At 41.9% G+C, this 21,104-nt stretch overlaps 2 protein-coding genes across 7 annotated transcripts in view; one reads left to right on the top strand and one right to left on the bottom strand.

Moving 5' to 3' along the window:
* yeats2 (YEATS domain containing 2) overlaps positions 1-21,104 on the top strand; it is a 73,207-nt gene that overhangs the window by 4,419 nt on the left and 47,684 nt on the right. For 4 of the 6 annotated variants that reach the window (XR_013304238.1, XR_013304237.1, XR_013304236.1 and 1 more), the window contains 21 exons: positions 7-51; positions 131-299; positions 401-640; positions 1,039-1,206; positions 1,758-1,849; positions 1,998-2,207; positions 2,394-2,622; positions 2,704-2,862; positions 3,614-3,738; positions 4,158-4,307; positions 4,985-5,167; positions 5,509-5,863; positions 5,935-6,069; positions 6,278-6,428; positions 6,558-6,634; positions 6,735-6,814; positions 7,409-7,613; positions 7,693-7,928; positions 8,494-8,568; positions 8,744-8,817; positions 9,040-9,203. Coding sequence is in view for 1 of the 6 variants with exons in the window: in XM_077615358.1 (XP_077471484.1) it covers positions 7-51; positions 131-299; positions 401-640; positions 1,039-1,206; positions 1,758-1,849; positions 1,998-2,207; positions 2,394-2,622; positions 2,704-2,862; positions 3,614-3,738; positions 4,158-4,307; positions 4,985-5,167; positions 5,509-5,863; positions 5,935-6,069; positions 6,278-6,428; positions 6,558-6,634; positions 6,735-6,814; positions 7,409-7,613; positions 7,693-7,928; positions 8,494-8,568; positions 8,744-8,817; positions 9,040-9,148 (3,267 nt within the window). In the remaining 5 variants the exon portion in view is untranslated. Of the gene's footprint in view, positions 1-6; positions 52-130; positions 300-400; positions 641-1,038; positions 1,207-1,757; positions 1,850-1,997; positions 2,208-2,393; positions 2,623-2,703; positions 2,863-3,613; positions 3,739-4,157; positions 4,308-4,984; positions 5,168-5,508; positions 5,864-5,934; positions 6,070-6,277; positions 6,429-6,557; positions 6,635-6,734; positions 6,815-7,408; positions 7,614-7,692; positions 7,929-8,493; positions 8,569-8,743; positions 8,818-9,039; positions 9,398-21,104 lie in introns of those variants that run through there. The other 2 variants (XR_013304240.1, XM_077615358.1) reach the window with 2 other exon arrangements.
* On the bottom strand, positions 10,755-16,480 carry map6d1 (MAP6 domain containing 1). The gene is made up of 3 exons (XM_077615378.1): positions 15,836-16,480; positions 14,660-14,933; positions 10,755-11,214 (listed from the first exon to the last, which is right to left on the bottom strand). The coding sequence occupies exons 1-3, from the start codon at positions 16,234-16,236 to the stop codon at positions 11,143-11,145; spliced, it is 747 nt and encodes a 248-aa protein (XP_077471504.1). The 5' UTR covers positions 16,237-16,480; the 3' UTR covers positions 10,755-11,142.

Genomic DNA, 21,104 nt, shown 5'->3' with positions numbered 1-21,104 from the left:
TTACAGCTTGACCGAACCTACACAGGACTACAAACACTTGGGGCAGAGACGGTAAACAAAGTGCCCTTGCTTTAGTTTTCATTTGTCGTCTTTCAATTCAGAAACTCTTTAACGGCTTTTTTTGCTCCAGGTGGTCGATGTGGAGCTTCATAGAAATTCTCTTGGCGAGGAATACATCTTGCAGCCGTCTTCCTCCAAAGGAACCCAAAGAGCGAGCAGCCCATTGATGGTCACCTCGACCCGGCAGTCTTCTGCACATTCCAGTTCACCCCACATGAATGATTCAAATTTTGACAAAGGTAAAGATTTATACACTTCATTCAAAACTATTAGATTTCTTATTATGGGTACGAATACAAATGTGATTTTTTTTTTTGCATTTATTAAAACTTTGTCCAAGGTTCAGTAAAAGCAGAGTCAAGTACGTCAGCAGGAGGCAACTCGGGCCTCGCCGTGGGCGAACGCACACCCACGCGACCCAAAGCCAGCGACAGGATCACTTTGGGTTCCCATGGCAACTCAGCCTTCCAGCCCATTATAGCAAGCTGCAAAATTGTACCCCAAGGACAGCCGCCGAGCCCCGCTGAGTCTCCTGGGAAATCTTTTCAACCGATAACGATGAGCTGCAAAATTGTCTCAGGTATCTGTCGCCAGCTTGTACGCCTTTTTTTTAAATTTTATTTCTCCCTGCAAGTTTCTTGAGACAAATAAAAGTATTCTTGTAATTAATATTATATATGTTGGCCACTGTTGAATCTCTTCCCTGGGAGCACAGCTGTTTGCCTAAGCAGCCAAATTCAAAGCATCACCATAATGGTACCACTGCACTGACCCCTGTGACCTTTGACCTCATTACCCAAAATGGAATTACCTTTCGTTTCCTATTATAAACTCATGGTGCGAATGTCATAATAATCATCACTTGATTCTTCTTGATTTAGCTTCAAACACAAACATACCGACATAGGGAAGCGAATACATAATACTACTGGCGATTTGTTAAAAGCCTTGCACCTAAAAAGCTGGTCCTTTCTCCAGGTTCTCCTATCTCTACGCCAAGCCACTCACCGTTGCCTCGCACGCCCACCTCCTCCACGCCCGTTCACGGCAACAAGAATTCATCCTCAGTGCTCAACAACCCTTATGTCATTGTGGACAAGCCGAGCCAAGTGACTGGCGTGTCGTCCTTGCCGTCCGCCTCCGCAGGTACCTGTTCAAGTACCCATTCGCTGTGAATAAAAACTGTGGAAGCGCTGTCTGAGTCGCCCACGGAAAAAGTTCAAAATGGCTGCGTATTCAAAAACTCCAGTATAAAGGATACCATGAAATATCCACTAACCTCCAGTCTATTTTTTTCTCTATTCTTTTCGGTGGATTTTTTTAGTCCCACAGATAGAGACAGTTTGCATTCCCATTTCCTACTTTTTTAAATTTAAATTGTTTTTTATTACCGACTTTACCGAAAAGTTTTCCTTGGTCACTAAACTGATGTGTGATATTAGGAGGATGTTGTAACGTTCCCTCCAGTCCCTGCCATCTTCTTTTTATTCTCATGGGTGCATATTAACATCAGCCAGGCTTAAGACTGAAAAAAATAATCTCATCCTGATAGTTATCTAGTGTAATCTTGCAAGTATTAAGTCAGAAATAATAACACCCAATCAAAGATGCTCTGCCAAGAAAATAACCGCAAAAATTCTATAAAGCCGATGTCAAAAACAATATCCTCTGTCATGATCCTTTATGTTTCATCACAGGAAGCCCCTCAGCCAAACAGTCTGCTACTCAGGGGTCCCGCTCTCCAGCCCCCAAAGTTCACACGGGCACATTCCTGTCATCTGGAATGAAAGTAAGTCAAATGTCGACTGCTGTAAGGATAACATGACCTAAAAAAGCTATGTTTCAAGTGAAAACATCTTCACTGTAAATGTATCCTTCATATTATTTTATAAGAGTTCTGTGAAAATTGCAACTTCTGAATATTTGTGTATTTACAGGTTATCATCAAGCAAGAACCAGGGGAGGTTTCAACACAACAACAACAACAACAACAGCAGCAGCACCAGCAGATGGCTTCCACGGTAACCAGCCAACAGCAACCAGCTGCTTCAGCATCTCATCAAGTCGTCTCAGTCAAAGGAGGACACATGATCTCCATGTCGGCCCAGAAACAGGCGGGAGGGAGCTCGGGGTCCGCGACAAACAAGGTTTGTCAATCTTACAAAATAAGTTCCTTTCTAGCTTTATAGTCAATGTACACTATCGTCCCGAAAAGCTATGGATAATATGCTTTGGTTAGGTTGAGATGTCAAATTTAAACCTAACATGCACTGCAAGATTTCATCCAAATTTTTTAATGTTAGATGCTCATGTTCAACTCATCCTGTTGCTAGATGTTAGGTATTCCAATGAGTTCAACACTTCAGTCCGCAGTGAAACAGGTGGCCATCAGCAGTGGGCAGATTCTGGTCGCCAAAGGCAGCCCCTCTGTCTCCAAAGTGGTAAGCGGGAAGCAGGTTTTGGCTCAGGGGGTAGCAAAAGCCATTGTGAGTGGTGCCAGTGGGATCTCGGGGCAGCAGGCCACAGCCAAAGCAAGCGGGGGATCCGGTGGCAAGACTGGAGGTCAGAGTTCACTCTGTTACAAAATTCACTTGTCAATTATTCTCGTGGTGTGTGACTCGTTGGCGTGTGTATTTTTCCCAGTTATGGCTACGCTTCAACTGCCTGCTAACAACTTGGCTAATCTGGCCAATTTGCCTCCGGGCACCAAGCTCTACCTGACAACCAACAGTAAGAACCCATCAGGGAAGGGCAAGTTGCTTCTCATCCCACAAGGAGCCATTCTTCGATCCTCCAATTCAGGTCAGGCACGTTTTGAACTGAATATTACTTCACTAGAATTTGACAATTACACAGTGCATGCATTCCTTTCACTGCCAAGAGTGATCCTTCTTCCATAGAAACCCTTTAGAGGGCAAGTGACTACTATATATTGATAACTGAATATTACTTCACTAGAATTTGACAATTACACAGTGCATGCATTCCTTTCACTGCCAAGAGTGATCCTTCTTCCATAGAAACCCTTTAGAGGGCAAGTGACTACTATATAATGATAACTGAATATTACTTCACTAGAATTTGACAATTACACAGTGCATGCATTCCTTTCATTGCCAAGAGTGATCCTTCTTCCATAGAAACCCTTTATAGGGCAAGTGACTACTATATAATTATTGTTATTATTTTTTAAAGTTAAGCTTATAAAGACATGGATTGTTCTCGGTGAATTTTGACCGAGTGCCATGCTTTTCTTATTTAAGTAGTTACTGTTACGTGAATTTTGACAAATTATTCTTTAGAATTCAACATTAGAAATAACTTAGTCCTCTGCAGAGCATTTCATTTGCAGTTAAACATTACAATAGGTTTCTTGATTTTGAGTCAAATGCAGTCATCCATGCAATTGCATTGCAAGCTAGGGACGTCACGCTGCACATTTGTTGTCCAGCTATATTGAAATTGAGGCTACTTCAAATGTCTGTTTCTGATGAAGACTAAATGGGACGATTCTTGATGAGATCGTTGCCTGGTGTGCATTTGTCCAATTTAGGTCAGCAGTCTCAGAACAGCTCGTCAGCGGGTTCAGGGGGCACTCAGACTTCCTCCTCTTCGTCATTCAGCAGCTTGCCTTCCAACCTCGCCTACACATCCTACATCCTTAAACAGACCCCTCAGGTCGGTCCAACTGTTACGCAAACATTAGACATGCCGTGCGGTTTTCTCATGAGACCATGCTCAACATTAATAACGGGTCTATATTTCATTCAAACTTTAATGTTAAGAACATCAGCCCTCTTCTTCTTATTTTAAGCAGTAGGGAATTGCTTTTTGTACAATGGCCGGGCGTGCAATATTCATTTCCATGCTCTCAGATATTTTATTCTTGTCTATGGATGGAGACTTTTTCTAAGTCCTTGAAGCAGCACTGATTTAGTATCCACTTTTGGAAGAATATTACTTTTGCATCGAGCCATCAATTCCAGGATTCAAAAAGCTCAGAACTGCTTCCTTGAGTTTAGTCTGCTGAACACAAATAAGTTCATTACTTATTGATAGTAAAAAAAAATATCTTCTGCCTCCATGTCCATTTTTAGGGCACCTTTCTTGTGGGACAGCCCTCACAGGGTTCAGGCAAGCAAGGGAGTGCTGCAGCAGCAGCAGCACATGCTACGTCATCTCCAGCGACCGCTTCTCAGCAGGCCATTCGCGTCACAGCTGGACAAAAAGCTGCCATTTTGGCTCAGGTAGGAAAGGCTTAGGTTGTTTGGTGGTGATCTTAGTCTTGATACATACTTAAAAAGAATTCCTTGGCACTTTGGCCAACTGAGTTCACTAAATAAGAGGGCAAGCATGTTTGTTTTAATCCAGGGGTGTCAGACTCGGGTTGGTTCGCGGGCCGCGTTAACGTCCACTCGATTTCATGTGGGCCGGACCATTTTAGATATAATATTTAGTTTTTTTTTTATAAATGGATTAAAACAACTGGATTAAAAACCCTGAATATTCAGTTTTTTATAGAGCTAAAACAATGTTTATTTTAGCTTTTTATATATTTTTAGACTTTACAAAATAATTTTTGAACTAAAAATAGGAAAAAAAATCCTTAAAAAATTACAATTATTGATTTAAAAGGGGGGAAATCAGGAAATTTAATATACATCTATACTCTTCATTTTAATTTGATCCGAAAACAGAAAGTCGGCACTCATGATTTACTTTCCCGGGCCACACAAAATGATGCGGCGGGCCAGATTTGGCCCCCGGGCCGCCACTTTGACACACTTTAATCCTTTCGTTAACCAAAAACGAAAATTAAAAGTGGCAAATTTTAACTGACACTGAAACTCTATTTTTTTGTAAACAATTGTCAGCTAGTGTAAATGTTGGTGCATTTAAATGTTTGTGTTTCCACAAACATCAGATGGTTGGCAACTCCCAGGGCACTCAAGTGAAGTTGTCTGACGGGTCAGTGAAGACAGTGGCAGCGGCAGGCCATTTGTCCAAACCAGGGATGACCACATTGAGAATGACAGGCGGAGTCATCACTTCTGCTAGCTCCGCCCCCAGCTCTGTCAGTGCTGCAGTCGCTGCCAACCAGCAGCAGGTTGGTTTTTACTTTTGTTTTCTAGGGCAGGCAGAATAAAACAATCAGATTGTGCTGCCAAAGGAGAGTGGTGGTATAGACCGCTAGAGATGCTTGTTTTTTTTAAAGGGTTGTTGTTAACTCCTATGCATGTTCAAATTATAGTGTGAAAAGCTGACTTGTGTTGAGTCAACAACAGCCAATTGGTAGACTTCATTAATCTAAAATCTAAAGTCAGCACAATGTGCTTGGGCTTGCATTTTGGTAGGGTGAAGAAAATGCAGTCAGCTATTCGGAGACGTATCGCTCTACTTTTGTTTGTTTATATCCTAATTAAATGCCACGTCCTGTATTTCATGCAGACTTCTGATGGTGGAAAGTCTGCCTCCCAGCATCACTCCCTTCTAATGGCAGCCAATCAAGCGGCAGTGATCAGTGCGGCAAAGAGCGCCAGTGCCGCAGGAGGCAGCGGCTTGTCGAAGACCGCCATGGCCGCCTTGGTCAAAGGTGCCACGGTGGCCAAAAGCGCCGCTGGTTCAGCCGGAACGGCGGTCACCGTCGCCAAGGGTGTCGCTAGCGTGCCTGTTGTTAGCATGGGCAAGGGTGCGGGCGGGAGCGCCGCGGTGCCTAAAAGCGCGACTACGTCCCTGGTCACGGCAGCATCGCTGGTCGGTGGGATGGCAGCGGGAGGTGGAAAGACACCCTCAACTCTATCGGGTAGGCTTTAATCAGCTCAGTAAATATGTTGATGTTGAGTTCTAAAAATGGCTTATTGTATGTAAAACCAGGCATGCTGAAAATCCAGTCTGGAGCTTCCAACTCACAGCAGACAGTCTTAACTATTCCTACAAACCAATTGAAGCAGCTGGGGGCGACCAGTGTGTCGGGAGGGACGCAGACCATATTCATGCCTATAGGCAAAGGTAAGATGCCTCACGAAAGGAACAGTTGAAAATCAGACATCTTGAAACAAGTGTTATTGAAGGGTGTAACTTTTACATGTAGTGCCTGCTACCAAGTCATATCAATTAGATTAATCTTTATGTCAAGAGCATGTAGTAAATGCTTGAAATACAGTACGTGCCAGATGACCTTTTCAATGAACGACCCTGGCTTTTCCCGCTACCACAGTTAAGACGGAGCCCGGTGCCGGAACGGCTGTCACGGCCGCTCCGTCACCCCCGGCGACGGCCCACGGCCCCACATCTGTCCACGTTCCGTCAGTATCTACCACAGTCAAGCAGGAACAAGGCACCGATCATTTGACGCATGACCTCATCAAGTAAGGATGACTGCTTCGATTAAAATAAATTGTCAGCTGAAGTTTCTTATGCAACTCATTATACACCACAGCGAAAGAGGATTATCTCTTCTAATTAATGAAGGAGCAATTACTTTCTTTCTTTTTTAGCACGGAGCACATAGAGACCATGATGCAACTGCTTACAGCTGTGGTCAAAAAGTTCCCCCTCATTGTGCCAGATAAGTGTAAGTGAGCCTTCCGTTTGACTATAATTTAGATATTCATTCAACACTCCAAAAGCAGGTAATGACTTGACTTTTGATTTCGATGTTTCTACCCATACAGCGGAAGACTCTCATCCATTCTGTGCCTCTTCAACGGAGCAGTATTATTCCTGGAACATTGGGAAACGCAGGGCATCAGAAGTAGGTTACTCTTGCATAGAAGGCCACCTAATTATAATGAAATGTATTAGACCTTTTATAATGGAGAAAACAACGTTTAAACAATGAAATGACACCTTATGGGCTCAGCTATTGTGTGATAGCAAGAGATTCTCGCAGTTGGTTGGATACAATAGTACGAACATTGATAAAATGTCTGCCTACATGTCGGGTGGCCTTTTTTCTGGAGATACTGGCTTTTAACCATGTTTTTCTCCACTGCTGCACAGAAAAAGGATTTAAAAAATTAATTAAAAAACATTTTTTTTCACTCTGATTAACATTATAAAGGCGCTGCCTTTCCTTGGCCAGAAAATGCACACTGAGTCAGCGATATTTCCTCTTGCCGCAAGTCTTGCTTCAAAACGTGCCCTTGCCTACTTTTGCATCTCTTTAGAATATTTTCATCCATCCCCATCTGTAGTACTATCAAAAATGCCTTTCAGTTAAGAAATGTTCAAATAAAAAGGCATACATCTGGACAAAAATCAACTTGCATAGAGATGTCTAGACATTACAACTATTTGATGCTTTGAAGAACAGTTTGAAATAACACATCCACGTTTTCGTACGTAGCTTCAGCGAGCGGTGGCCGTCAAGCGGACCATTCAGAACATTTTGGATCAGTCGCCTCGCCTCCAAGCTCTGACGCCCCTTAAAACCAGGGAGGTGGCGCAATGGTGTCGGCAGAGGGGCTACACCCCGCCTGACCCCGAATCCCAACACAAGAACGACGATGAATCCATTGAAGACATCCTCACTCAGATTGACAGCGAGCCAGGTTTGCGTGCTCGGAAAGGAATTGTAGCTAAGATTTCACCTGACCGAGGAATGGTATGCTAATGGTAACCTATCCGCAGAGTGTCCCATCACACTGAGCAGCAGTGACCAGCTCATTATGCGGCTGGAGCAGATGCAAGCGCTGCTGAAGACCGAACCAGAGGAGGCCGATGAGGAGATTGTGGACATTGTGACCGTATCGCCACCGTGCCAGAAACTAAAGGTCAAGGAGGAGGAGCAGGAGGCCGACACGGAGCCCAAGTTCTTCTTGGGACCTTGCATTGCGGCCCAGTTTGTCAGTGAAGCTGCTCAGCAGGTTAGCAACATGTTTAACTTAACATTTTTTCTGTTTCTCTCTGTCTAAAATGAAATAAAAGCAACACTTAAATAGTTTAAAAACAAATAATGCTAACCAGTAACAACAAAAAATCAGAGCAGCAGCTTTTTTTCATGTCATAGGTAAACATTTTACACATGAAAATTCAATTCAATTTCAACTCTTTTGGTTGGACATAATTGCACCCCAATTGGCATCACTCTTTTTCTTGTCACCATATCTGCATGATTGCATATTTGTGTTAAATATGCCTTCCGTTTTTGCAAAATTTCTTTTCTGACCTCTTTAATCTCATTACGCCAAAATGTAATGACCTCTTGCCTTTGATAATACAAACATCCTGCAAGTGTGATAATAATACCCTCATTCGTTCTTGAGTTATCTCGAACACAAGCAAACAGGCATACGGAAGCGAATATATAACCTTTGCCTTCCGTTGTTTTCACCTACTCGTGGAGGTAATAACGTATGAAAATACACATTTTATTGCTGTTGTTACATAGATGCATGTTATTCAGTTAAAGACCAAGTTGGTATTTCTCAGATCGGGATCACCTTCCAGCCAGTGGAGGTGGAGAAGAACCTCTTTGCTCCGGTGATTGAAGACATGATTGTGAAGGTCAGTCACATATGACTGCACAACCTCCATTTTCTTTTGCTTGGGCCAAAGAGATAAATTATACAGTATGCCCTCGCTGTACTGCACATTTCACCTCGTGCTGTGCAGAGATGTGTCGTTCCTTTTTGTGATTCTAGCGTGTGTGTGTGTGTGTGTGTTTTTTTTTACACTGCAGGCAACTGAGCAGTTGGCTAGTGACATCCTGAGAGAAGCTCTGGCTGGTGCCTTCGTCAAATCCCCTCAGAACAGGTCAGTGAAAGGTTCCCTCTTAACATGCAACCTGTTTCATCCTTGATTTCCACAACACGTCTATTACTCTAAACCTGTTCTCTAACTCTCTTAAGGACAAACAAAAAAGAGCTCAGCTCTATGCATTTGGATTAACGTGGCAATACAAAACTGTACATCGATGCAAAGTAGGTTAATTGTTCATTAATCGCTGCTAATGGTGTTTTTTTCTCTTACCCACAGGGCTCCAAAAGAGATCACAGCCATGAATGTCCACCAAGCCATTTGTAGCATCCCAACATGCGACTTCCTCACCAACTCAAACATGGGCTACCTGGCTGAGGACAACTGAGGCATGCACCGCGCCTGAGGACAAAGTTTCCCGGATCCACATTCCCAACAGAAAGGTCCTCTCACTTAACTCTTTCAGTGCCAATGACGAGAAAAATCATCACCTGATATCAAACGTTGAATAGCTGCGGCGGTATTGCCATCAACTACCTTATTTATGAACTCCTTGGCAGCCATTGACCAGGTCAAATGAATTGGACTTCAATGGCAGCCAATGAGTTAAAGATCTCATCGACTTGATCACTCAAGGGCTGACCACCTCGCTGCTTTGAGACACCACGTCGAATGCTCTCGCTAGAATCATTTTAACCCTAGAATGGTAATCCTCACGCTTCGAAATAGAGGGTTCCCATGGTTACCGGGGAAAAATGGGTACCCTTCATTGCACCATCTTGCTTAGGATCAATTTTTTACCCCGGTAACCATGGTAACCCTCTATTTCAGAAGCGTGAAAGGTAATCCCTGAAATAGAGGGTTACCATTTTAGGGTTAAATAATGTTTAAATTTCCACGTCGCTGCATTCTCTCTTACCACCTCAGCAGAGTACTTTTTTTTTTTAGAAAATGTTACTTGTCGCACAGCCTGATAAGTTGGTCACGCAACACGGGGGCCAAATCGCGTTTGTACTCACTATTTCATAAATTCTCATTTTCACCTTCATAGTTCTTGCGCTCTTTGAGCAAATCTGCTGTTGCCATGGTAACCAAGATTCCGCCAGCACAAGCAGTAGTTCGTGTAGTACTATAATTCCGTGTTACCCTGCAGGGGTAGTTATTGCGCGGGTGTTATTCATGTGCTGCGTTCCAAACCTTTTAATTCACATGATATAAATTGCTAAAGATTAAAAATTCCTTGACCTAATTCTTTTTTTATGTCAGTACATTTTCTAGTCACCATGCTCAGTATTTATATCAGTCATGTCAGACAACTCATATTATCATGCAAATTGTTTGTGATCAGTGTGAAATGGATGTCATTTGTCAGTCTGTTTTTATATTTTTATTTTAAGATCGTACTCTAACAAACCGTGTGTGTGTGGTGTGTGTGTGTGTGTGTGTGTTTTTATGATTTGTGAACGTGGAATTGAATGATACTGTATTGGTAATAGCATTTAGTTTATAACTTTTCAGTGTGTCTATTTGTCAATACCTGAAAAACTGTTGGTCTAAGTGGATGTTGAGGCTATTGAACCAAAAGAGTGTAGACAATAAGCCCAATGTTGTATTTTCATGGTTCATTGAAAACCAAAAATATCATAAGTATTCTTGTAATAAACATCGAAAAAGCTCAAGACAGTCACATCAAGTTCTGTCACACTAAAAGCATTTGACAGCAAGGTACGTTTATTTTAATACCGATACACTCACTTTTCCTTTCAGGAAACTTAACAGTAATGGCTAAAGCTTCATCGTAGGTCATAGTCATTGATTTATGGTGCTTCCTTTGGGGTGGGGGGGTTAAATAGAGCATTCTATATCACAGATTTATAGCTTAATCACTTGCGTATTGTCGGATTGCTAGCTGATATTGAGGTTCATGTGACAAGTGACTACCGTCATTTAGCGTTCATATTTTACCAACAAATACTTAAAAAATGAGAGACTGCTCAGAATCATTAATCCTTTTTATTTAATTTACATCATACTTGGAATCATTTTACAAAATCATAATTTCGCAATGGCTCTTCAAACAAGGACATTAAATAACTACTGTCATTAAAATACCAAACTCAAGCAACCATAAGATCATACTCTTTATTTTATTTTATTTATTTTTTTAAATAGATGTATCTTGCAGATTCCGTTTGGTGTGCCGTAAAAAGAAAAACAAGCTAGTCGCTCACATGCATATTCAATTCCATAGCAACTGAAGAATCTTTAACAGGGGGAGGGTATTCCTTCCGTGTGATGTCGTCATTGGCGCTGCAGGGTTTCTTCCTTCCTTCCTGACACCTTCCCTTGCATAGATTTCTGAAGACACTCTTCTGTCAGATATCAAAATGCCCGTGATCTGCTTTGAAAGACGGCTGAAGGGTTTGGTGGCAACTTGGTCCGAACCAAATGTTCCTGCGGGTACATCAAATTAGATACAGAAATCAGCCATATTCTCCTCTCTCCTAACAATGATCCAACATGTCGTGGGCAAATTGGGTCAAAGTTATTTTAACTTCATCTCTGCAGAGTCTTTTTATGTGAGCATCAGAAAGCGAGTCTTTGGCGGCGTGGTGGGCTCGCTGTCCCGGAAGCCCTTGGGTGGGTGTTGAGAGAAGGCATGTTACAAAGCCGTTAGTGTGTGTGTGTGTGTGTGTGTGTTTGTGAGACTATAAAGTCAAGCTCTCCCACACACATGCAAACATCCCTATTTTGTGCTTTCGATTCAGCAGCCTGCTCGTCTGCCTCTCGGTTCCATTTATTAAGTGATCAACATTTCTTTTGCGTCTATATTATGCTACATACGGTTGGCAAAACTGGGGTCGCTGAACTATAACGGGGTCCTTTAACCGATTTTGCTGTAAATTCACAATATGTTTTTACACAAAGTAACACCTACGAAGTCTTACAATCATGACCAGCATTTAAATACAGTACAGATTTCTAAAAACCTAAAAATATGACACCGTACAGCGATAAAAGTTTTACAACTACATGGTGCAACTTAAGTTTTTTTTTCTTTTCGTTTGCTCCGTAGGCGAACAAAATAAAACACAAAATCTAGGGAACGACTCACTTTCGTATTCCGCAAAATAATTTAGGGCTCTTTAAATAAAATCCAAAACGCTATCCTCAAAATGGTGACTTAAAAAAAAAAATCACAGACCAAAAAATAAAAGACAATTATGACAGAGTATTAGAGCAAAACACACAAAAAGACTCAGGAGAGTAGTCGTAATATTAAGAGATAAAAATATGTATCAGGTTATTGTCATGTATTGTATCATGCACAATTAAATTAATACCAAGTTTAAATGTCCCAAAAAACCTCCACTAAAAATATGGTTATATGTAAACAGTTGTTAATGATTAGTTGCTCATGTGGTTTACTTAAGGGTTAAAAACTGTGCTGATTTAATGTTGTTTGTATAAAAAAGTCAACTATTCTCTGACCTCATCAGTATGGCACTGACATTGTTTTGCTATGACAGCGTAGAATTTTTGGTACTGTATAATATATATTGCCTGTCAACATATTGTTGCTGGACTATCTTTGGTAAATCCCTTATTTAAAGGGTTCATTCACTGCATTATAGAGGCTAATTTACATTAGTATTAAACTAGCAGGACCTTTTCCTTGCTGATTTTTTTTTCAAGGTCACTTTTTTGTTTGGTTTGACAGTAAACTTCAATATTTCTGACCTAAAAAATGTTTATTGAAATCTACTGTGTACTTTCGACCTTTCTCCACTGTCAACATATTTTATTGTTTTAAAAATACAGTGCATTCTGAAATTTTTGGATATTTCCTTTGTTCTAGTCAGGGAAACCCAGTTTTTTTTCTTCATCCCCAAAGTCATGCAACTCTGCTGCTCTGGCACAGTCGCACCTAAATTGAAATGAGCCCTTCAAATTGTCACCACAAAATTGGAGGCATTATATTTTGATAAGATAAAGAAAATTCATCCAACGTGTGATGACTATTTTCATCAAAATGTTCTGTCTATGCGGTGTATCTCTACACCACATGACCTCATTCCGAACTTGCTGACTCCCCCTCCCCCCCGCCCCCCCATCCGTAATTTCCCTTTGCCAAATTGGCACAGAATACTCTTGGGGCAGCGTGGGAAAGGAGAAGAGGTCCAAGCTATTAGAACAAAGCCAGCAGAAGCCTGGCATGAGAACTGCAGATGGAAGAGGAAAGCAAGAAAATGGATGACAATATGAAAGAAATGCTGCGTCTGCCATTCCAGAAGGTTTCTGAAGAATTTTCTACACCTCAATTGTTTCCCATTGCTTACGCTTGTTTGCATCTGCAATGAATTCATTTGCAATTTTGCTTTGTCTCACACGGATTGCTAAATTTGCCTCGATACAAATCCCACATACGGCAAGTGAAAGAACATGCCAAGAGCAAGTTTTTACTCAAATAATTCACATGTTCCTCTTATTATGCTCCTACCCTAGTTAGTATGGAAGAAAGCCATCAAAACACCTTCGGGGATGAACTCCCACAGACTGAAAGATTTGACCTCGCCGGTGATGAAATTACGGACGTGGCCTCGTCGCACTTGCGAACCAGGACACTCCGATTAATAGAGTGTGCGCCCTCTTGTTGACCTCCCTATTTCAACCCCCACACCCGCAAAGCACTAATGTTTGATTGATTATCAGGAAAATTATGCAGACTAGCAAAGGGTCATAAATTTCCATTTTCAGCTGGAGTGTGAAACTACACTTTTTGTAAGTCAATAGCCTAATAACATCATTGCTCAAGTTAATGCCTCTGAAATGTTTTACACCATTAACTAAAAATACTTTTCTATCTGACCAACAATAAAATTAAGTACAGAACTGCAATTCAATTAACATTAGGCTGATCTTTATTGGTTTGTGCGCCTTAAACAACAGGTAAAAAAAAAATAGACATGCACTCACTGTTTTGCTCAAATAAAGGCAAACATATTCTAATTAATGACACTTATCACAAGGGGACATCTATCCACTTTGCTAAAAATTGTTATATATCCTCTGTCTGAGTCGATTCTCAGTTTTTCAGGTCATTGTAAGTCCTAAATGTCGAATTGGGGTAACTGGGTGGTTTTTAATGTGTTGAATTTGGTTAGTTTTGAGAAGATTAAAAATAAAACACTTCAGACATTGATGCTATTAGGCTAATGAAATGCAAAATGTTTTCTACTGTTTGGTATTCCCACAAGCTGCAGACCAGTCAGCCAGCCAGTCAGTTTTTGGATGGCTTTATCCTGCTCCAATCTGGAACAATGTCTCTGCACTAATGAGTTGCCAGCTTGATGCGCAAATCCTGTCACCTTCTCCATTATTTCAGCTCTGTCTGGTGTTCAAATTTCAATTTGAGCATATGCATCTGTCTCTCTTGGGCTCTCTCATTATTCCGGGAAGCTCCAAACCTTGTCAAACTGTATTATTGGAACTCGTCAACATTTGGATGTACAGCATATGCCTTTCACTCCCAAATTAATCTTTTGTTGCATACTGTGTTCCCTTTTGTATTTTCACAACGGTGCAGTAGTGCAATGGTAATGTCAGGCATATCTACGTATTACCCGACTGAATGTTGTTGGACAAATTGAAGGAAACCTTGTCACTTTCCTCTGGATTTTTACAAAGTGTCTTCTAATGAGGTCAACCATCTGAATGACCTAATATGGCCTGGTTTAAAGAGCCGGGTCATTTTGAGACACGTGCTGCTGCAGAACTACTTTGGCTTGCCCAAAAGTAGGAGATCAAGTTAAGATGATTTTTGGGCAGGTTGAGTGTGGCTAAAACTACTGTAAGCTAAAGTCACTGGCATAATTTATGAGACTTTGACAACGCTCACCTGCCCCTTAGTGGATGTGCTGAGCTCAGTCTTATCGTGCTGGATACCGTGCGGGACCAGAGGATTGTAGGAGGGGCCGGCCGGGACGGGCCGGGCGACGGAGGCGGTGGGTTGTGTATTTGTACTCGCAGAGGCGACGCCACCCTGCTGTGGCCCTACTGATCGAAGGGCCTCGGCGCTGTAGGCGGCCTGGTAGCTGGTCTCGGTTGGGACGTGAAGGGTTTCGTTTGCCGCTTGGTTCTTGCTGCTTTTTGCTCGTGGTCTGCATTCTTGTCTGGAGGAAGAGTGACCCGGTGGGAAATGATTAACGGCTGAATTTTGGAGGTTCTTGTAGGCTTTTCACGGCTTCATTTTGGTCTATAGCTGATATGTTGAGGTTTTCTGGGAACACTGGATATTAGCTTTTACAGTTCCTTCCATCTAGACTGAGGTCTTTCTTCTAGTTGAAGCCACAGCAGTGTAGATAGGCTGTTCTTTTGGTGTCAAAGAGTATAAAAGAAAGGCCTCTAATGGCTGGAATTAAACTATTCACATAATTGGAAAAAAGGCAGTTCTCCTTAAAAGCAGATGCTTGCACAATCAAATAGATTTTGGACCCTCTGGTGGCTTTGATACAAAATTATTAGGATTATCTTCTGAACAGTTTTGGTTAAACTCTAATTTAAATTTCAATGTTCAAATTATGTTCACCAGCACAATTCATTTACACAATTGCCACAAGAGTTTGATTAAATTCCCACCTGATGTTTAATTTGGACATTTTTGGCAATGTAAACATCTAATAATAATTCAACATAGCTAGTTTGAACCAATTGAGACCACCCTCACCAGGTGGTCTCGTGTAGACAGCCGCTTGTATATACTTTCAATTCCTTTACAGACAAACAGTATTTTCTTTACACCTTGTAAGAGAATTCCTTAGAGAAAAGTTGAAAATCATCACTTGAAATACCTATGCAGCACTTCAACAAATTCAGGCATCACTCTTACCATAACATAGTTACACTTTTTTTCCCAGAACAAATGTAACAAACTGCTTGAACGTGCATAAATTATTATTTTGAGTGAGGGAGGAGGCGGCATCAAATTTTCATAGGATTAGCTATCAAAATATTTTGGCCCATGCTTGAATGGCATCATCTGCCATGCAAAGAAAGCACTTAAATTCTGGACTACCTGTAGGAGCCCCTGTCTTGCTCTTTCAACTCCAGCCTCCCCGCTGAGCTGCCCCCGTTACTGATCCAAGGGAAATGGTCTTTCCTGGGAATAGGCCAGGGTTTAAAGTCTTGCTTGTACTGCGTGACGCTGGGAAAAGGCACCTCCGGGGGTTGGTAGTCCTCCCGAGGCTTGTAACTAGGCTCCCTGCGCACCCTAAAAGAACCTCGGGTCGGCGAGCCGCCAACGCCACGCGGTCCGGGGCCCGAGGAGGTGGACACCTGCTTGGTCACGGATCGCACCTCCCGCTCGGAGATATCCGAGTAGTTCTGGATGCTGAGCGGAACCGAGAGGTCCGACTTGTCGAATTGGTTCCAGAAGCGAGCCAGGCAGCACACTCTGCTGATGCACGGCCAAGCCATAGTGGGAAGGAGAAGAAAGCTCGGGTTCAAAAAAATGATGGCGTCAAACCTGCGGTGGTCTGAGAAGGTCCATGTGACGGCCAGGATCAAGCGCTCCTCTCACGCGCTCTCGTAGTGCCTCCACTCTGCAGAGGAGTCCGCGCTAAAATAACCCCCCCACCCTCTCATTCCAAATCTGACGTGGGTGGGGGGCGCTTGATCGCTCCACTGTTGCTCACATGCTGCCTCCCAATCTTCTTGGAGTCCTCTCACAGTTGCACCTGAGATGAGGTCCTGCATCTCCAAATGTTACGTAATTTTGATGCAGAGTCAAAGTGCAGACTGGGCAGAAAACAAGGGCCAGTCAAAACAGCTTTAAAAAATCCTTAAAATTGGCTTTAATTACAATTAGAAAATACGTTTTAAAACGAGGTATATAAATATCACTTGAACAAGAAAAAATTAAGCCCGTAGACACAGAATTTATGACTATTTCTACTATGAAAACAATTAGCAGCTAATGCTAATCTTTACAAAAAGTATTTTGGATCTAATGCAATTTAACACTGTTTTACAATAGATCCTGGCTAGTATATTAAAATGTGTAGGGCTCAACATAGCTAACTCAACAATATTAATAATCTAAGAAGTGAAATGGAGAACATATTAGGCAACAAGATATGCCGGCACTGAAGATTTTAACTTGCTAAAAAATTCTTAAAACAATTAAACATGATTCATTGATGACTCAAAAATGGACCAAGCCCCTGCAAATACGCGTTTAAAATATATATTAATATTTCTCCTAATGTACTGCAAGGGAGACTCACCAATGAAATCTTTAGTGGGGGGATACCACCACCTATAGGTTAGATACACTTAGTACAAGAAAGTGCATCCTTGGTTTATGATGTAGTCTTTCATAATTTAACCCAGATTATAAATTAAAACAGTTCTTTTACAATATAAAGTTTGCCCAAAATAAGACATGCTAGCGTTATTGCAGTCATAAAAGAACTATACATGGATGATTGCAGTGTTTATTCAAAGTAAATATTAAATCCGTTTGGGTTGCATGTTGAAAAACATGTTCATAACAGCCAAAAGGTGGCAGTGTATCCCTAAAAAATGAATCCAGATGCTCTCAGCTATGATAAACAAGTATAAAAAAATCTGAAACAGGATAAGTGTTTTGCCTGCTCTATTTAGTTAAAGAACTGGAGTAAAATAGAATGCCTACTAATGTGACTTGATGACAGTTCATGGTTGATTGTTGGTGTTACTGGTGATTTGAACTGGGATGACCTCATTCCAAAACTGGATTTTACCTATTTTCCTGTTAAGATCGTCTTTGTCACTGATTTCTACATTTGCTCTGCCCACACAGTCAGGGCCGTGGAGGTCCATGATTTTTAGCTTTTTTTTCTCGGAAAAGGGCCATTTGCCAGGTCCTCAGTAGTCGCAAGATGTCTAATTCTGTAAAACTGCTTTGGTAAACGACAGATTCCAGCTAAAGTCAATTGGTTCTTTAGCAGGATTCTGAAAAAAAAGGGTAATTCCATGCAATTTTGGCTACAGGTTCTGCCTTCAGTCACCATAGTGGTATGTTGCAGAAAAATATTGGAATGCGACGGTTAGTGCATGTTCAAGTTGTGCTCATTTCTTGCAAGCGTTGAGACCCTTTGTGGCAGTTGAGTTGTAATGATCTATACTACTTAGCTGCATCCAGCAGAGGTTAAGTTTCAGCGAGTTTGGTCACCGAAGAAGAAGAAATTGATACATCTGTGTTGATTTGCACTCTACTTTTAAGGTTATTTTTAGTGGTACATCTTTCAGGCAACCTTAGCAATTGACAGATTTAGAATTGCAGTCTAATTCAGTTCATGTAAAGCATGTGTCAAAGTGGTGGCCCGGGGGCCAAATCTGGCCCGCCGCATCATTTTGTGTGGCCCGAGAAAGTAAATGATGAGTGCCAACTTTCTGTTTTATGATGAAATTCAAATGAAGATTGTAGATTATTTCCTGTGTTTCCTCATTTTAAATCAATAATTGCAAAAATTTGTACTCATTTGAACGTCCAAAAATGATCTATCAATTAGCACAATCGAGAAAGCTGTCAATTTATTAATCGATTAATTTTGGCAGCCTAGTTGGAAGACATAATGGCCCTCCAGATGTAATCAAAACTACCATGTTTGACACCACTGATGTAAAGGGTGAGCCCATAGGTAAGGGGTGTCTAAAGTTTTTATTTTTCCCCAAAGGATACAAGGGCCAACAAAGGGTCTTTGTTAAATAGACATTCCGAATCAGGTAAAAAGAATTGGGTTTCAAAATGTATTTGAAGTGATCGTTCGATGGACTGAGAAATTAGATGTACTTTTACAACATGTTGTCAGGTTTTGACCCCTCAGCTAATGGAGAGGTGCTGTTTACGTGGCTATCTCTATCTAGTGTTAAAGCTAAGAGATGCAATGTAGGCTGAATTTAAGCTTCTTGTGCGTGCAGTTTTCCACGAGTTTACAACACATCCGTGCCGTAGACTGTTTTTGCGTTGCTTCGATGGACCAAAGTGGAATTGAGTGCAAGTGAGAAATCCCCGACAGAGGAGTGAGTGGCCTCAAACTCTTATATATGGACGACCTCATCAGCAAAACACTGCGGCAGGCAACAACGCTCATTAAAATACGGAGCGAGCCTTTATTTTCCTCTCACGAGAGCTCTCATCTCAGAGGGCAAATGGTGAAATCACGCTTTCCCATCACCGGCACGTGTTTGCTGTCTCCTTCTCCGGCACATCCGGATCGGAAACTATATGGGGAAGTCCACTGTAAAGATGTGCTCACGTGTCTGGCGAACATGAGGAGCTCTTAAAATGCACTCGTATATCATCACGCCAGTTGGACGCGCTCCGGCCCCGCTCGCATGCATTTCACGGCTAGCCTCGCTTGTCGAGGCCGTAAATCCGGAGAGACCGTTGGGTCGTAGAAGACGACACGATAAATTAGTGTCACCGTAGGGGGGTCTGGGCCGGCCACTAAATGACTTGGCAATGAGGGGGGAGAAGAGGGCATATACGTGCACGTGTGTATGCGAGTGTAAACATTCAAGAGACATTTAAGGGAGGCAAATAAGCAATCTGAGATGGAGGTCATTTTGGTTAGGGTGATCTGGACAGTGATAGTGTGAAAGAGTTCACAAACTCGTCTGGGGGGCAGATTAAGAAAATGAACATATGAACTTGTTGGATTTTTGTGGTAAAATAATGGTGTGTATTTTTTGCTCATCGCAATTAAGAAAGTACAGCATTGCAAAATTGCATTTTTTCATGGCGGTATATTTACAAACTTGCACTTACAGACACACGTGGCCTACCTGTGTCAAAGTGGCGGCCCGGGGGCCAAATCTGGTCCACCGCATCATTTTGTGTGGCCCGGGAAAGTAAATCATGAGTGCTGACTTTCTGTTTTAGGATCAAATTAAAATGAAGAGTATAGATGTATATTAAATTTCCTGATTTCCCCCCCCCCCTTTTAAATCAATAATTGTAATTTTTTAATCAATTTTTTCTTTGTTTTTAGTTCAAAAATAATTTTGTAAAATCTGAATATATATATATATAAAAGCTAAAATAAACATTGTTTTAGATCTATAAAAAACTGAATATTCAGGGCTTTTAATCCAGTTCTTTTAATCCATTTATTTAAAAAAATCTAAATATTATATCTAAAATGGACCTGCCCACATGAAATCGAGTTGACGTTAACGGGGCCCGCGAGCCAACCCAAGTCTGACACCCCTGCAATAGGCGATAACCTGCATATAATTAAGTTTCTTTATTTTGAATTTTCATAAAAGTCCCAGCTGTCCCAAAGCGCTTTAAAGAAATGCTGAATAAAACAACAGTACGCTAACCCGCAATGTACTGAGTCTGTATTGTTACCAAAGTTCAGGACTTGCATATTTCTCAAGTTTCACGATTTGGCCACCTCTGTGTATATTAAGCGGAATATTACAGCCTCCACAACGCCATCCTCATCGTGTAGCCCAAATAACAACACAGCATCTTTTTACGTAACAATGATCATTACCAGTGGGGCCGGCTGAATTGTAAGCCTGTGGATATTTGTGCGACCACATCAAATGTTTTTGCGACCCCCTCCAACCCACCCGTCTCTGTGTGTCTGAGTGTGTGTGCAAACATACACACACACACACTCACAGCCCTGTTGCTGCCTGCCACACAATCACGGCTCCCTCTTTAAGATCTGATGTAATGATCCCCAACCCCCCCACCGCTGCCACCACCACCCGCCGTCTTGCCGTGGTCAGCGTGCAAGCCTTAGGCGGTGGCTCACGATGTTACGACACGGCCGTACACCACTGCGTGTGGTTTTGCGTGTGTGCGTAGTCGCCTTCTAGACGTGTATTCGCCTGCCTACCGGGTTCTTACTTTCTAATGGGTACACGGCGCAGGATGCGTCACCGGCAGCCAGAGCGCTTACCTGCGCATGTGCACAAATGGTGTAAATATCTCGCTTCCTGTTTTAACTGACTTCTTTGGCCCGCCACTTCTTCTTTGGTGACTTCATGTCACGCGGCTGATGTAAGCAGCATTTATTAGCCAAAGATCACACAGTCAGCTGCTGTAAATGTGTCTAGCTAGGTCTCTTGACTACCGTGGGTTTGATAACCAAAAGTTTAAGCTCTGGGAAATTCTCTGCTTCTCTCTCAGGGGGACTAAACCGTTTTTTTTTTCTTTTGACTTTAAATTACTGTGAGCTTTTTTAGTTCTTGGGAATTTTTCGATTCCATACACTCAGTGAGAATTGTTAGCTTGCACCGTGCCAAGTTGTGAATGCAAAGCAACCCCCTTGTGGAACTGAGTC

This window comes from Stigmatopora argus, chromosome 12 (genome assembly GCF_051989625.1).
Source record: "Stigmatopora argus isolate UIUO_Sarg chromosome 12, RoL_Sarg_1.0, whole genome shotgun sequence".
Lineage (NCBI taxonomy): Eukaryota > Metazoa > Chordata > Actinopteri > Syngnathiformes > Syngnathidae > Stigmatopora > Stigmatopora argus.
The sequence above is the reverse complement of the archived record's forward strand: the minus strand, read 5'-3'. Positions and strand labels throughout refer to the sequence as shown.

Excerpts from the sequence above, each read along its gene's own strand:
- map6d1 (XM_077615378.1), bottom strand. The coding sequence starts at position 16,236 with ATGGCTTGGCCGTGCATCAGCAGAGTGTGCTGCCTGGCTCGCTTCTGG. Across the intron at positions 14,934-15,835 it reads CAAGACAGGGGCTCCTACAG|ACAAGAATGCAGACCACGAG; the intron begins GTAGTCCAGAAT and ends CTCTTCCTCCAG. Across the intron at positions 11,215-14,659 it reads GCACATCCACTAAGGGGCAG|GAACATTTGGTTCGGACCAA; the intron begins GTGAGCGTTGTC and ends ATGTACCCGCAG.